The sequence below is a fragment of the Ixodes scapularis genome, unplaced genomic scaffold, assembly GCF_016920785.2.
Source record: "Ixodes scapularis isolate PalLabHiFi unplaced genomic scaffold, ASM1692078v2 PGA_scaffold2__306_contigs__length_199485367, whole genome shotgun sequence".
NCBI lineage: Eukaryota > Metazoa > Arthropoda > Arachnida > Ixodida > Ixodidae > Ixodes > Ixodes scapularis.
The window spans coordinates 58,416,752-58,431,276 of NW_024609857.1; the positions used below are offsets into that span (position 1 = coordinate 58,416,752).

General features: G+C 46.8%; 2 protein-coding genes across 7 annotated transcripts in view; one reads left to right on the top strand and one right to left on the bottom strand.

Moving 5' to 3' along the window:
* Positions 1-3,158: 3,158 nt before the first annotated feature.
* LOC120838758 (phospholipase A and acyltransferase 3) lies at positions 3,159-6,461 on the bottom strand. The gene is made up of 2 exons (XM_040208814.2): positions 5,709-6,461; positions 3,159-5,264 (listed from the first exon to the last, which is right to left on the bottom strand). The coding sequence occupies exons 1-2, from the start codon at positions 6,129-6,131 to the stop codon at positions 5,085-5,087; spliced, it is 603 nt and encodes a 200-aa protein (XP_040064748.1). The 5' UTR covers positions 6,132-6,461; the 3' UTR covers positions 3,159-5,084.
* A 465-nt stretch (positions 6,462-6,926) lies between these two features.
* The window catches only part of LOC8037970 (serrate RNA effector molecule homolog), a 44,774-nt gene continuing 37,175 nt past the window's right edge, over positions 6,927-14,525 (top strand). For 2 of the 6 annotated variants that reach the window (XM_042291882.1, XM_042291881.1), the window contains exons 1-5: positions 6,927-7,067; positions 8,239-8,363; positions 9,471-9,605; positions 10,871-10,906; positions 12,821-13,003. In XM_042291882.1, coding sequence (XP_042147816.1) covers positions 8,242-8,363; positions 9,471-9,605; positions 10,871-10,906; positions 12,821-13,003 — 476 coding nt within the window. In that variant the 5' untranslated portion in view covers positions 6,927-7,067; positions 8,239-8,241. The remainder of the gene's footprint in view (positions 7,068-8,238; positions 8,364-9,470; positions 9,606-10,870; positions 10,907-12,820; positions 13,004-14,525) is intronic. The other 4 variants (XM_042291884.1, XM_042291883.1, XM_042291885.1 and 1 more) reach the window with 3 other exon arrangements.

The window sequence follows — 14,525 nt, forward strand, 5'->3', positions numbered from 1 at the left end:
CCACCCGCTGGGGTTGGCAAGGCACAGGACACGCGCTGAGTTCCAAACATTTTTATGGTTCGGCTATTGTCGTAACTGCAGCGATTGGACAGGGGCCACTGCCCGAATGCTTCTCGAGCTATCGATCATCGCGAGCCCAAATCGAGTGCCCATCCATTCCAATGCTCGGGTCCAATCTATGAGCCGCATTCAAATATTGTCACTGGGTGGTACTGTGACCGCCCAGCTGCGTCATCAAGTTTTGCGAAAGTGCGCAAGAAAGGAGTTTTTTGGCCAGTGGCGTTGCGTGCGAGTATCCTTGAGCCCCTCCAGTACCAATAAGCTGGTGTAAAGTCAAAAAAACATTCTAATTGAATATCATTGCACCGCCCCTTTAACGCTATCTTCTCCAGCAACTGTCTTTCGTTCCTTTGGAGCAGAGCGTTAATGCATAAATGTCAAGAAACAGAAAAAATACTTCAAATTTTCTTAACTTACCACTCCTCGACCTACACCGACCTTTCTCTCCACAGTTTGAGGTTGTTTGGAGAGAAGGGCAGGAAACTGCATCTCGTGATCTTATCAAGACCCCAACCGCTCTGACGTTTGACCTCATCATCCCCCATCGCCTTTCCAGAGTACTACGGTTGTTCAGGAATTATTTGCGGCAAAAAGAATACAACAAAATAGCAATACTGCTGGCGAATGACCAGCAACTATGTTTGCTCGACGGCAGTATATATGCGTATATTCCTCGTAATACCTACCCAATAATATTGGATTAACGGAACAGATGCTGCACACATGTATGTGCATGGTGTAAAAAAAGAAAAAGAAGAAAAAACAGCTTTTTAATTATAAAAGGACGAACACAGGACGAGACATTTTCATTTATTCTTGTAACATAACTATAGTTCGTCGACCTTTCCAAAACGGTGTTTCGCCACAGGTTAGAGTATATATACTCCGAAACGTAACGAGGATTCCTAACAAGCAGGGGCGTTGGAAGTGTCCGAGAGATTCGTGGGGGAATTTTCCTCCCTCTCGCCCGAACTGTCTTCTGGAAATGTCTGAAAGGTTTGGAAAGGGGGGAAAGGCGGGGGGGGGGGGGGGGGGGGGGATTATCGATCGCTCCCCCCTCAAGTTCTTTTGGAACACACCTCTCTAAATGGCAAACGAAAGGGTGCGGGGGAGGGAGGGGTCGCAGTGCTAACCAGGAATATTTGGCGTTTCTGCAAGCAGCGCGCTTTGTCTCCTCGAAAGCTCGCGTGGTCCACGCGCAAGCCGCTTTCAGGATCAGCGCGCGTTGCGCAATCTCCCTCCGGGACAAACGGTGCCTCCGCCTCGTCGGCTCGTCGTTCGTGGCGCGGTCTGTCTTCGTCTGTGATGTGCTGCGCGCGTATCGGAGCGAGGGCAAGCTCAGCGAGCGCCGCGATTTACCGCAAAGCTAAAACAAAACAAAGAAAAACAAGATGGCGGCAGAGGAGCAGCTGCGTTTGCAGCGGAGCGCGACAGGTGGTCCGCAAACAATACTGTGGAATGGCTGACTCGTTCGGCGGGAGAAGAGACCTCTTCAGGTGTCCTCCCACATAGCAACAAGAGCTACGGGGCGCAGAACCACGCCACTCTTCCGTGGCGCGATTCTGCACACCTCCTTGCTTTCCGCCGACATCTTTGTTTCCTTCCGAGGCGTCGTCGTTCTTTCAGTTTACGGAAAGCACCGCTTTAATACAAACACAATAAAAAAAAAAAAAAGGAAGTCACGTTGGCACATAGCGTATTAAGCGAAAAATATAGGTTTTCGTAACTCCAAATATTTATATTTCTAAAAAGAAGCACCCCCCCCCCCCCCCCCACACACACACACACAAAGCCCTTCTTTTTTCGTTTTTTTTTTTTCTCTATTTTTGGTTGGTAGGTTTTATGGCGCGTGGTTATGTTCGCCAAAGAGAAACACCCCGCGTTGCTGACTTTGAATACTCTTTAGAATTGCACACCTATACACGTGCAAAGCAAGAACGCAGAACAACTTCACCAAAATTAATTGGGGTTCTAGTTGGTTGAACATTCTAGAGTCTAGACGGTGGTTCAAAAAGCGCTCTGCCCTGTCCCCTCCTTCTCTTCTTAGTCCTTTGCGCTTTTTAAACCACCGTCAAGAACAACTTGCTGAAGTTAGCAGAATAACTGACCTGTAGCTTTTAAGTATACTTTCCCGCGCGTTCGCAATCGCGTACAGATAGGTGAATCTCCCATCAAGCACTTGTAAGAAGATAGCGCGGGACAACAGATGTTGGGACTGCCCTTCGAGAAGCTTTAATTTCAGCCCTGCAATATTCAGGGCGTGCTTTAGTTTTCGAACAGTCTAGCGCGGCGCAGAGCCAAATCACGCGTTGGTCCTTCTCGTTGTTCACGGTCGTGTACTATATGAAGAGGAGTTAAGTTTTCGTGAGATTCACAATGAGCAGAAATCAGCAAACCGGTTCCTCCGTGCACGTCGAAAATGGGATCGATCCCCAAGGAAACTCGAAAATGTATTACAGACGCACTTGCAGACCTGCCGCAGCTATGGTTTTATAAAATGATCCCGATGACCTAAGATGGGCGGCGTATATCGGTCAAGCAAAGATGGATATCTTGCAACTTTAGATGTCTGATTGAAATGCTGGCGGCGAAGGGATATCACATGCGGCATTTTATGTAAGCTATGAAATGACTCGCGGAGTATATTCTAATCATGCTCGACTATCGAGGAGTGCCACGTGAAGAGCTAAGTCACTATACCATCCATCCATAGGGAGCCGTGGGATGCGAGACCTATACTCCAAAGCGAGATGCGAGTAAAATTTACAACAAAGGCGACCACGTATGAACAGTGGCCAAAGAAGAAACAAGAGCGTCCCAATATCATATATTTCATCGTGGACTGAATTGCCCGGGGGCATGTGACCTTAAATTATATCAAAATCGAAGTGGCTAATGTATTCCCACTGGACCATAATCAGTTTATCGAAATTTGCTACAGGACTCCCCACCTTGTAACAATCCAGCCGCTAGGTTACAAAATGAAGGCTATAAATTGCTACAGGAAAACCGCGTCAAACCGGTCTTGTTGGGATTGTTCGCCGTGCCACAGGTTTGCGCTGCAGAGACGCCGGAGAGAGAAACATCAGGCATGATAATTCATTGGAAGTAACGTATCTTTTATTGTTTCTGAACCTCGAAACAACAACAACTCGAACGAGATCGCTAATAAGCTATGTACAAAAGAGGTAAATGACACGGTGACAATGGTGAACAGACGTTATGTACAGATGAAAATATATTATATAACATTCTCTCACTTCTCACTCACAAAAACGGCAGGAAAAAAAAACAAAAAAACTTCGCTTCTGCGTGGAAAAAAAAAAAGTTATGGCTAACAGCAACGACTTTCGTTCAACGTTGGAAGCAAGTTTCTCACTAAATGCGCAAGGCACATCGTATGTAAAGCTTCGCGATAACATTGCGGGTAACAAAAATAACACAAAAACAAGAATTTGGAAATGCCCCGCAATAACAGATGATTTAACGAGCGGAACAGGTGTTTGAAGGGGGAGCCATCTTCAAGAAACAAAACATGGAAACCACCGTTGGGCTCTCACAAACTGCGACATTTCAAACACAAAATGTACGAATTATCTGTGGAATTATTGGTCTATGCCTCGGTCAATTTAAGAGACCTGAAGCACGAATTGTCAAATCCTAACCGCAAATTTCGATTTTTTCCCCTTCTTTTCTGGACGTTGCTACAAGGATAGCTCAGATCCTTGCTCGGGTGATAATAATAAATAATAATAATAGTGGCAGTGATTCTTTATGGCGGTTATCTCAGAAGTCCTTGACGCGCGTGAGTGTTTTGATTTTTGTTCGATTACCGCGTGGAATTTCGCATGCAGGGAGTCGTTGAATGAAATACTGCGGCACCGGTCAAAAGAAACGGTAGAGCCGTCTATAAGCACTTGTAGAGTGTGGTACGGCGCGCGAAAGAGAAGGGCATCTCTCGGGATACAAAAAGAAAAATAATGAAAGAAAAGATTGGTCTCAAAACGATATTGCGCCCGGCAATATCAAGTTGCCTGTGTCCCAGTTTCAGCACGGGGTCGTTCTTGTGCAATCCACGCGCAACGCCTAGCGCTAGTCGCCGCTATGTACAACGCTCAGAAATTTACGAAACATGTACAATGCTAGGGCAAGAAGAAAGTTGACGATGACATGTGAAGGTTCAGGGAAGAGCATTTTGAATAAAGACGCTCGATCCTAACCACCCCATTTTCAATCTGTTGAGCAGCCGGGTAAAATTCGGGCTACGAAAACAACAAAAAAAGAAAAGGTATTTTGATTATTTTATGCATTTAGCGCTCTTTTGTATTGCTTGGTTTGTAAAAAAACTAGAAAAAATTGAAGGAACAAAATTTGCTAGGAAGCTAAACTCTTTGCAAAGTGAAAATGCACGAGATCCTGCCTTTAAATTAACATTCGCATACTGATGGATGACTAGGAAGACAGCAACTTGCTTTTTCGTCTGAAACCCTAAATCGCATGTCATCGTTAAAAAAAAAAAAAAAAAAAAAGATGTGATTTATACCATTTTTGTAACACGAGCTGCCGAAACTCAACTACTTAGGCACAGTGCCCCGACGAGATCCATATCATGGGGACATTGCTCCCTGTTGCGCGTTAGGATTTTTTTTTTTTTTTTTTTACGAAATGGGATGAGATGGCATTACCCATTCCACCTTCACAAGAGCCTAACAAAAAGAGTTAACCCGTCGCAACTGAAATTTTGTGCCGCATTTCAAATTGCGAAGACTCGAAATATGGGTTCAGATGCTGTCTCGTGTCAAAACCTTCAAAGATACCCTAAACAATCGCCCAAGACACGCTCTTCATTCCATTTTCTCTAACAAATCGGCAAAGAAGAAAAAAAAAAAAAAAAAAAAAAAAAGACATACGTGCCAAAAGGTTCGATGACCCGTTCCTCAAACATCCCACACACATACACACGCAGCGTTCAAGTGGAATCAGTCTCTTCGGGTGAGGCAGTCTGGCACAAGGTTCGTTCGTGCTCACGCAACGCTTGCGGGAGCTGCCGTCTTCTGCGGCGTCCTCGGCGACCGCGGTGCGATCCTGGTGATGGATCCCGACGTCGGCGTGCCGAAAACGGCTTGCAGGCTCGTCAGGAAGGTGGTGTGGCCCACTTGGAGGTTCTTGGCCAGAGGTTTCATGACACTCAACGTAACGTCGGCCTGCGGAAGAGAAAAAAACACAAGATGTCAGAAGGGTTCAGCGCCAAAGCATCAAAAAACGACACGAAGAAGGCTAGGTAACAGCCTCAGGCAAAAAGGTCACGAGGGCAGCTCTTGTAGAGAAACTGCGGAAAAATAAGTCGACACCAAGACTGTCGATGCTGCCTTCTGCTTTTTCCGCAGTTCCCTGGTGCCGCACCAATGTTTTATCAGACGCTAGAGACGGAAGCGGATATCTGAGCGAAGACTTAATTTAGGGATTTAGGAGAGCACGATCGAATTTGCCTGCACACAACCAATCGACAGAACTATGGAGCAGACGACGCCGCCGACCTGTCGTCTGCTCGATGCGTGACGCGCAAACCGCAGCACGGGAAGTGAGCGGACAGCAGGCAAGCTGGTCCGGCCGTAGGGAGTTTATAAAGTCGGTCACGGCGATCTCACCTGGTCGCTCCATCCGTGGCCGAACTTCCACAGCGTGACATAGTACTCTCCGTTGCGGGTGAGGAAGTTGAACTCGACTTCCCGGTCGAGCATGCTACACGCCCTCTCGAGGATCTCGGCGGGAGACGACGGCAGCAGTCCGCGTTCCTTGGCCCGCACCACCTTGTTGTTGACGCGCACGCCGCTGTAGCCAGCCACGTCGGTGAGCTTGCTCAGGTGCACATAGGCAAAGTCCGTCGGAATATCCTCCTCGTTGCGTCCCACCACGTGGATCACGTTGCCGTTGCCCACGCACAGGGCCCAGTGAGCGTACAAGGTCCGGTCGATCTCGATCAGATCGCCCGCCTTCGGGTGGAGATCGCAAGCGGGGACGAAGGAGCCTAGGCCGTACGACAACACGACATCGGGGCTTTGCTGCGGCATGACGTCTGGCGAATCCGTGGCGTTGCCTTTTAGACGAACGTGAGACGGGACGAAAAGTGCAGTTTGCAGAGGCCTCCTTTGTTTGCAAAACACAGCTGCTCCGAGGAGTTCGTCTTGAGAGTTCAAAACAGTGCGTGCCGAATTTCAAAACAACCTATCGCCTCCGTAGTTATCCGTGCACTGACTGCCGCTCGACAACAGCGGAACACTTTTATCGGAGGTGGAGAGAACGCAGAAGAGACAGATGGGAGGGAGGGCAGGATTAAAAAGAGATAAAATACAGTGCCGACCGTCGACGTCAGCTTCGCGGCTCCTTTTTGCGGCGGCTTTGCAGTCCAGCGCCGCCCCGCGACAGCAACCAAAACATTGGCGACCGTTAACGTTTTGAGCGTTTTCTCAGCAGGTGGCGAAGCAATCGGTGCGGCGTGTCACGTGACAAGGACGTTCTCTCAACAACCACGAGGTTCGCTAAAATCGCATTTATTTATATTTATATATTTATATTCAACACAACGGTGGTAAAACAAAAAAAAATAGGTATAAAAAACAACATTAATTTGTTTCAAAAGGTTTCAAAGAAAGCAAGTATCCAAGCGAGGTGGTTGGGGTTTTTTTACTCTGGAAAACTCTCGGTTACCCTAAGTGTGATTTTAGAGCATCTGTTGACGTCAGATACGCATTTTTGTTCGGCCAGAGCTTTAGCTGAAGAGCGAGTACAGTGAACAAGGGGAGTTAGGTAGGCTAAACGAACACAGCACAAAAAAATTTTGTATTTTTGCCCGTTCTCAGCCAATCAGAAGATACATTTGAGCGCCAGGAGCGCCATCAAGGCTGTTGTTCGTCCACGCGATCTTTGTAGTTGATAAAAAAAATTGGATTTACCGCTAAAAAGAGTAACGTTTTTTTACCTGGCCACATCTCATTCCCCCTCTCAAGGTATTTGCTTCGTATACCCATTATTTAATCGGCGAGCATACGCCCAGTGTTCCCCCGTGCTCGATTTACGACTGCAGTTTTGTCGTGCTAAGATGGCTCCATTGAAAATCCGCCGGTGCGTTTTAAAGTTCGAGCTGCTTTTTACGAGCCTCACCGGTCGCGTGAAATAGTTGCAAGCGCACGGCAAGAATGAAAAAGTTGTAGTTTTAGGACGGAGGAAATATTTAGGCGAGCACCTGCAGCACATATCGTACTCTAATATTTACACGTACAGCAGTGCCGCTCGCAGGGCCTTTCGAGGTTCGGTCGTGCCGTAGCGCTTTGCAGCGTTGGGGACGTGTGAAAACGAATGTTACAAAAGTTGTTATTGAGTCTGCCGCAATTTTCTTGACTTTCGAGAAGATTGCGCAATGATTTTACGCATCCGTTGTTATATATAAAAAAAAGAAAAGTGTAATCGTCCTGTTGCGTTTGGGGCAATGGTACTTGTCGTTTTGGGTATGATAACGACGTTTTAGCGAACATCACCATTTCAGCGAATCGACGTTTTAGCGAATAACTGAGGCGCGTGTAAAACCAGCCCTCCCCCGCGCTGCGTTCACGCCGCTTCGCGGCGCAGTCTGCGGTGGCTCATTAGAAAATTGCTAACCCACTTGGCCCACCCGTCAACGCCGCTTGGCGGCGGCCAACTATTCGCTAAAGTGTCTTCCGATGAAAATTCGGCGTTCCCTAAAACATCGTTCGACCAACGTAGTGCCACCCGACTTTTAAGTTCTTTAGGGAAGCATCTCTAGGTATCTAGAGAAACGTGAATTGCTGTTCTGAGGTTTTGGTTGGGGCATGATGGCCGTTTCAGCATAACCAGAAGTACCACCGTATCTCACTCTACAGAAAATTTGAGTGCAGGCCTGCGATACCATCGTGGGAAAGAAGGAAGTAATCGCACGAGCAAAGGCTAAGAGCGCGAACGAACTTACAAAAACTCCGAGACTGAGGCAAGAGAAGGACAGCACAAATTCAAATCCTCAGCGTCTTCGAGTCAGGGACTCTGTGTGCTTGAGCGGTGTCCACAGTGAACACCATGCCTTTTGTATGAAGTGTAAGCAATGTGGATTTAGTTATTGCAGGTTATTTGTTGCTTGTTTTCTCGAAAAAGTTTTCTGTTTCCTAGAGCATGGGTGACAGTGACGAAGAGTACGACCGGCGACGTGGAAGGGACAAGTTTCGACGGGAGCGGAGCGACTACCAGGAACGTCGTGACGACAGGAGTCGGGGCCGCGACGACTGGCCAGAGCGGTAAACTTGGGCCATTTGTAACCTGCACTTTATTATGCGTACCTTGCCGGTTGCGGTGTGCTGGGCGTTTGGGAGAAATGAGAATGGCGATGTTTATTGTTGCAGAAATAAACTATGGATTTCCGAACGCTCGGCCTCTTCCGAAACATAGCTCTAGTGGTTGGGGCCGGGTGGCAAAGTTTCGGAGCTTACCACTGTCTTCAAATTAAAAAAAAGATGTGAGCAATTTTTTTTTTTTTAATTTTTGAATGAGGAAATGGGGTTTGTCCCTTTTAGCAGACTCCGTTCGTCTCCATGTATTCACAGACATTGTATACCAATTTCCCTTTTAGAATTTTTTTGAATATTTTTTTCCAAAGAAAGCGATATTAACAAGTAGCTAACAGCAATAGCAAAAACTATCCATTGCTGGACTCTGAGCGATCAGCAATACATAGTTTATTTTTGTGGTAAGTTAAACACAGTTCTGTTTTCTCCATCCTTTGCAGTGTAGTGGAAAAAAAAAAAGACTTTTTTTTTTTCTTGTAAAATCTGGGGAGATGCTTCACCCCCAAAGGGTAACCCACCCCTATTTTTGACTTGATTTGCTATTTTCTTTTAAACATCAAAGGGTAGCCCACTCCTAGTAATCATGGTGTTCAAATCACCGATGACCTTGGCCGAATTGCGTCTAGTTAGCTGTGGCAGGATATAAGTGAACATTGCTGACTGGGAAGTACAGTCATCTTTACTTCATTACCCCTCGCCGCTGTAACGTGTGTGACAGAAAAACATTTTTTTTTCTTGATTGCTCGCCTAAAGTTAGCCCACTCCTTATTTTCACCCAATTTTTTCTCAACTTTAGGTGGGCTATCTCTTGGGATTTCACGGTAGTTATATTTTGTACCACAGTCTTTTTTTCTAAGAAGGGGTTCATGAAAATGGTATACTTTCAGCGTTTATGATTTGCCTGGAAAACCATAACTTGGAGCATTACTTCTGGCATGTTTGAGAGGAGGCACGTGTCGAGCATGATGTCGTCTCATTGTCTTGGACAATGCGAAGATCTTTGTTGTTGTTGAGGAGGAAAGAGCCCAGTTTATGTTGTTTTGCCATTTGTTATCACAGAGACTCGTGGAGCGCGCGAGATGCAAGGAGCCGCCGAGACTATAGGGATTATGACGTGAGGAGTCGGCGCGGGGAACGCTACAGCCCTCCACGGCACGACATGAGTCCACCCGTGAAGCGCATGCGGCGAGACTGGTAAGCAGCTTTGGTTTGCAACTGCTGTCGTAGAAACACATGCTTTTTCATGCGAAAACTACACTGTAGAAATTGCACAAAGAGAGGTAGAACTGTCTGTTAATTTTTTTAACTCTGGCCTTGTGTTTTTTTATGGTGTTCTTTTTGTTGGAATTACCCTGTTCCAACAGCTTTGGTCTCTTCACGACTTTCATCTTAGAAGGGATGCCGCCATCGTCTGTCGTAGCGAACTCTAGCAGGATGTTTCAGTCACGAAATATTATTCTTTTAAACTGTCCCATACAGTCGCATTGTCACCTGGATGCTGGGCGCCTAATGCCTCGTTCTTTGCCAGCATTAATAGGCGGAAGGGCAACACTTTAAAAATTATAAGCCTCTGCCTCCAAACATCCATACTGCAAATACGTCTGCAGATAATCTTGTTACAGTTTGCAAACATGCGAGATTGCACTTGCGAGGCAGGCAAATTGTTAAAGTGCTAGCACTAATCAGCGAACCATATGATTCTCCGCTACAAGTCGGCATCCAAAACTCTCTGCAGTTTTTTGTGCATGCTGTGAGGTGCGCAAGTGTGCTGCCTTTCATTATTCTGCTAGATTGCCCTGCATATCGAGAAATAAAGGCTGTTATTTGTGGGACATGGAGATGCGTTTAACAGTTTTGGAGAGGAGGCTGGGAAATGGCATGTACAAGGTAATCTTCAGAAAGTCGTGGGCCCCAGCACTCATTTAAGTCTGTTGTATTGGGCAGTTCAGAATGCGACATGTGCCTGCTGGGAGCTGCAGGTTTCTCCAACCAAGCTTGCACGGCTGAAGACATATGTGGTGCTATTGTGTTTTACAATCTGTCCGTCTATTGTTCCAGCATGTCAAAACTAACCCAAATGAATGCTGCGCGATGCATAACACTAGCAGCTTTCATCCCAAGTGTGTACCATCTGATTCAGTGTTAACTGGGGATTAGTTAAAAGTCTCGCTAGCCTACCATATGTGATGGCAAAACACGCAGCACCAGGCACTGTACATAGCGGAAAACAATTGCATGTGTCACAAACCACCTACAGTGTTAAGTTGCCACTGCACCATAGGATTCTGCAACTTTAGCTTCTGAATGTGCTTGCGAGCCACGTAAGATTTCTATATCTTTTTCATCCAGGTGTAAGAAACAGCAAGATCTTTACATATACTGTGTAAAATTCTTGACACCCGCTTTGTTCCCATTGTGCAAACATTTTCAAGAAAAATTCTTTGTCTACTTCTACCCAGCATGGATTCCGCAAGTCTTTTTCGTACGAGACCCAGGTATTGTGTTTTACACATAATATACATTAGTCTCAACCATGAGTTACAGGCAGACTAAGCTTGTCATTACCTCATCTTTCACACCATGAAAAGTACTTTGTCCATGCTTGCTGCATGAGACATATCACAAAAATGTATTTCTTATTTAAATTACTAAGAGATTCAATTACCAGGTGTGTATAAATCACCATCATAAAGTTAGCACTTTATTCTATAACAGAAAATGTTTATATGCTTCTTTTCTTCCCAGCACCTCGTAATTTAAGTCGGAATCACCTTCCTGCAGCCATAGCCAAACTCTGCTATTACACGAGTATTTAAATTGACTTTACTAATAATTGTTATAATGAGCCCTAACAATTTTGTTTTGTTTGATTGTCACTGTGTAACTTGTATTCCTAATATGAGGCCCATTGCCCTCTGAAATTCCCTAGGCCCTGAGGGTTGGCAAAAATTATTAATTCTAAGCAGCATGATTTTATTGGGAAACATTTTATTTAGCTCCTTTAGAGTATTGAAAATCGCAACATGTAAGCATTGTAATTTTTTATTTGGACTTTAGAACAGATATCTGATCCTCTTATCTGACTATCAAGTTATTCATTTTAGTAGAATAGAAACCTGCACTTAAATTACAGTCAAACTGGTACTTAAATATTGGAAGAATGCTGTCCAATGTCCTCTGTAGATTTTGCTATTCAGTCTTTAAGCGCTCCCTTTTCATTATTTTCTAATTCAGTTTGATAACAAGAACTTAGTTTCAACATTTCAATGCATGTCATTCAAACTGTCGATGCCCACGTAGCAAAATAAATTCTAGTTTCACCTCATTTCGGGAAAGATTTCTGCAGCTTGCCAAGTACTCTCATGCTTATGCCTCATCGAGGCACTCAAAGACATCCTTGGACGCATGCTCTGCGAGTTCTACAAATCGCCCTTACGTGTCCTAGGAACTTCGTCAGTGGTGGTGTACTGGTAGTACTTAATTCATGCCCAAAACTTGCACACACAAAGGAGCACAATGTTTGCTCGTTCATTGTTTTCTGGGACCAAATGTTACTGGCACCTTGCCCTCGACCGAAATGCTTCGGTAAGCCACGGTAACGCTTTGGTGCCTGGAACACGTCTCCGATTGGCAAGTTTACCGCATCCTCAAAAGTGGTCCCTCGATTTGCGCCCGATAACGTCATAAAACTGTCACGCTGTTGCCTGCGATCGTCCTGGCGGTGGCATGGCAATGGAGGTCGTCTTTTAATGCAGAATGCGTTATATGGCTGGCACCTAACCATATGTGGTTAGGTTCCAGCAACGAAAGTCGACAGGCCGGCTGAACGCCGACACAGCGCTCGTCTTCTTACCAATTGGACACCAGTGTCAGCCGAACCCCTTTCTCGAGCACCTCCGTGTCATTCCCGGCGGGGGTAAATTAAAACATTGCATCTTGAGAAGTGCAGCTGTTCTCTGCTCCGTGAAATGAGAATGCTTTGGGCTTCCCCGGAGAAAGAATGTAAAAGAGAGAGACGGAAAAGCGGAGAAAAAAACGAAGCAAACTCCTGTACCGCATCAGGTTAAGGTAGTTTCAAGGGTTTTTGTTTTCTTTCTCTGCGAGCTGGTGCCAGGGCATTCTCCGCCAGCATTTTTACGACCAGGGTCGCAACGTCAAACAGCACGACAACCCGGTTCCTGTGACGCGATCCGTTACCACTTCGGGATCACTTTCGACGCAGGCAGGGGCGAGATGGGGCGGTAAACACACCAGTCGAAGTCGTGTCTCAAACACAGTAAACACAAACCTTGGCAGGCGTTACGCCTGCCAAGGTTTGTGCGTCCACGGATGCCTCGGGGTGCGCTCTCGAGAAGTGACAACCGGCTGAGGGCCCTTGGGTTGGGGGTGGGTTCTGGGTCTGCATGCAGGGAGGACCGTGGTGTCTATGGTGGCTTTGAAGGTGGGGGCTTCCCTGTGGGGGGCCACCACCCGGGGGCAGGGGGTCCCTGGGGGGGTGGCCCCCCGCAGGACATGGGCGGCATGGTCCACATGGCAGCCGCCCAGCACGCCGGGGGTTACGCGCACAACATGGCCGCAGGAGGCCCCCAAAGGTGAGGCGGCCCACACTCCTGCTTAACGCATCCTAACACCGGTGCGCGGAGCTTTCCTCGCGACGCCTTAACATTTCTTCCTGACTCGCCGTAGCCATGGAGGTAGGAAGTTTCTGGAGGCAATGTGACGCTACCAGAGGTGAAGCCAGATGTGTGGGAGGGACACGCCCCCAGCGATGACCGCAACCAAAAGACGCCATTGGACGAAAAGGAGAGGGCCCTGAGGGTGGCCAAAACAGCTGTTGAGTCAGCTCTCCTCTTCGTCCAGCGGCGTCCCTTGGTTTCGGTCATTGTTAGGGGCATGTCCCTCCACATTTCTGGCTTCACCTCTGGTGGCATCATGTCACCTCCAGAAGTGTCCTACTTCTATGGACGTAGCTAATACGAGTCGAATAAGAACCAGCTTGCATGTTTGCTTTCGACTTCGATCGACTGCACCACGGCCGCTTGCGACGGCCTACGACGAAAGAACACCATAGTCGGCGAGAGTTTAAGAACCCGGTAGATGCTCTGCACGCACTCATTACCTTTCGCCGGTCTTTGGCTGCACGAGCAACAAAGTTTTATCAAAGGCAGGGGGCTCGCATTCAAGTTGGAGCATTTACAGGATTCTTAACCTGTTTCTGACTGTAGAGAACGCACCGGCACGCTGGCGTCATTCTTAGCCCCGAAACCCTTCTGGTCTGCACACGAGTAGACCGAAGGTTTTGCAACATCTGCGAGATCAAATTTACACGGTATCTGTGGGAAATGGTCTCTCGTAGCATTGTCAAAATTAAGTCGTGCCAACGGCGGAAAAAATAATGTGTAAAATATATGTGGAAGTATTCCAAAGTTACTTGATGCACCAGTGTGTTCGCTCGACGTAAACTGTTCCGAGTTGTCGTAAACAAAAATGTGTGAACCGACCTTCGTACGTGCCTTGAGATGCACTCATACTTTCGGGAACACGTCTCCGTTTTTGTTTCAACATCTCTCGCAACGTGATAGGCACCCAAATCTGGAATCTGATAAATAACGAGAGCAGCTCCTGCGTAAGCATTGCCACCTGGCTGGTTTTCAACTCTTCCCTCGTTTTTTCTGTGGCTTATACTCTAGCACCTTTGTGCCTAGGCTACTTTTGCTAACACCTGTTTCTCTTGCATGTCCTCTTGTACTGCGTACGTCATGTAAATAAGACGTGGGACACGCCACATCTCGACTAAGACGTGATGGTGTTCTCGGGCGACATCCTTAACCTTTCTACGGTTGTCTTTGTACGGCGGCAATAGCATGTTTTAGAGTTGGTGCCTAAGCGCCAAACCATGCGCACCGTGGGAGGTATTGCTATTTGCTACGTCTTTGGTAGCCTGTAAACATTATATTCGCATGGCGTTTCACTTTGCCGGGGCCATTTAGGGTTTTGAAATTAGACGCTCCGTGTATGCGAGACGCGTGAGATTGTCACATCGCATGTGGGCTGCTCTGGCGGTAGTGGCGATTGGAGCGCCGGCTCTTTTGATCCAGACTTTTAATGCTTCTC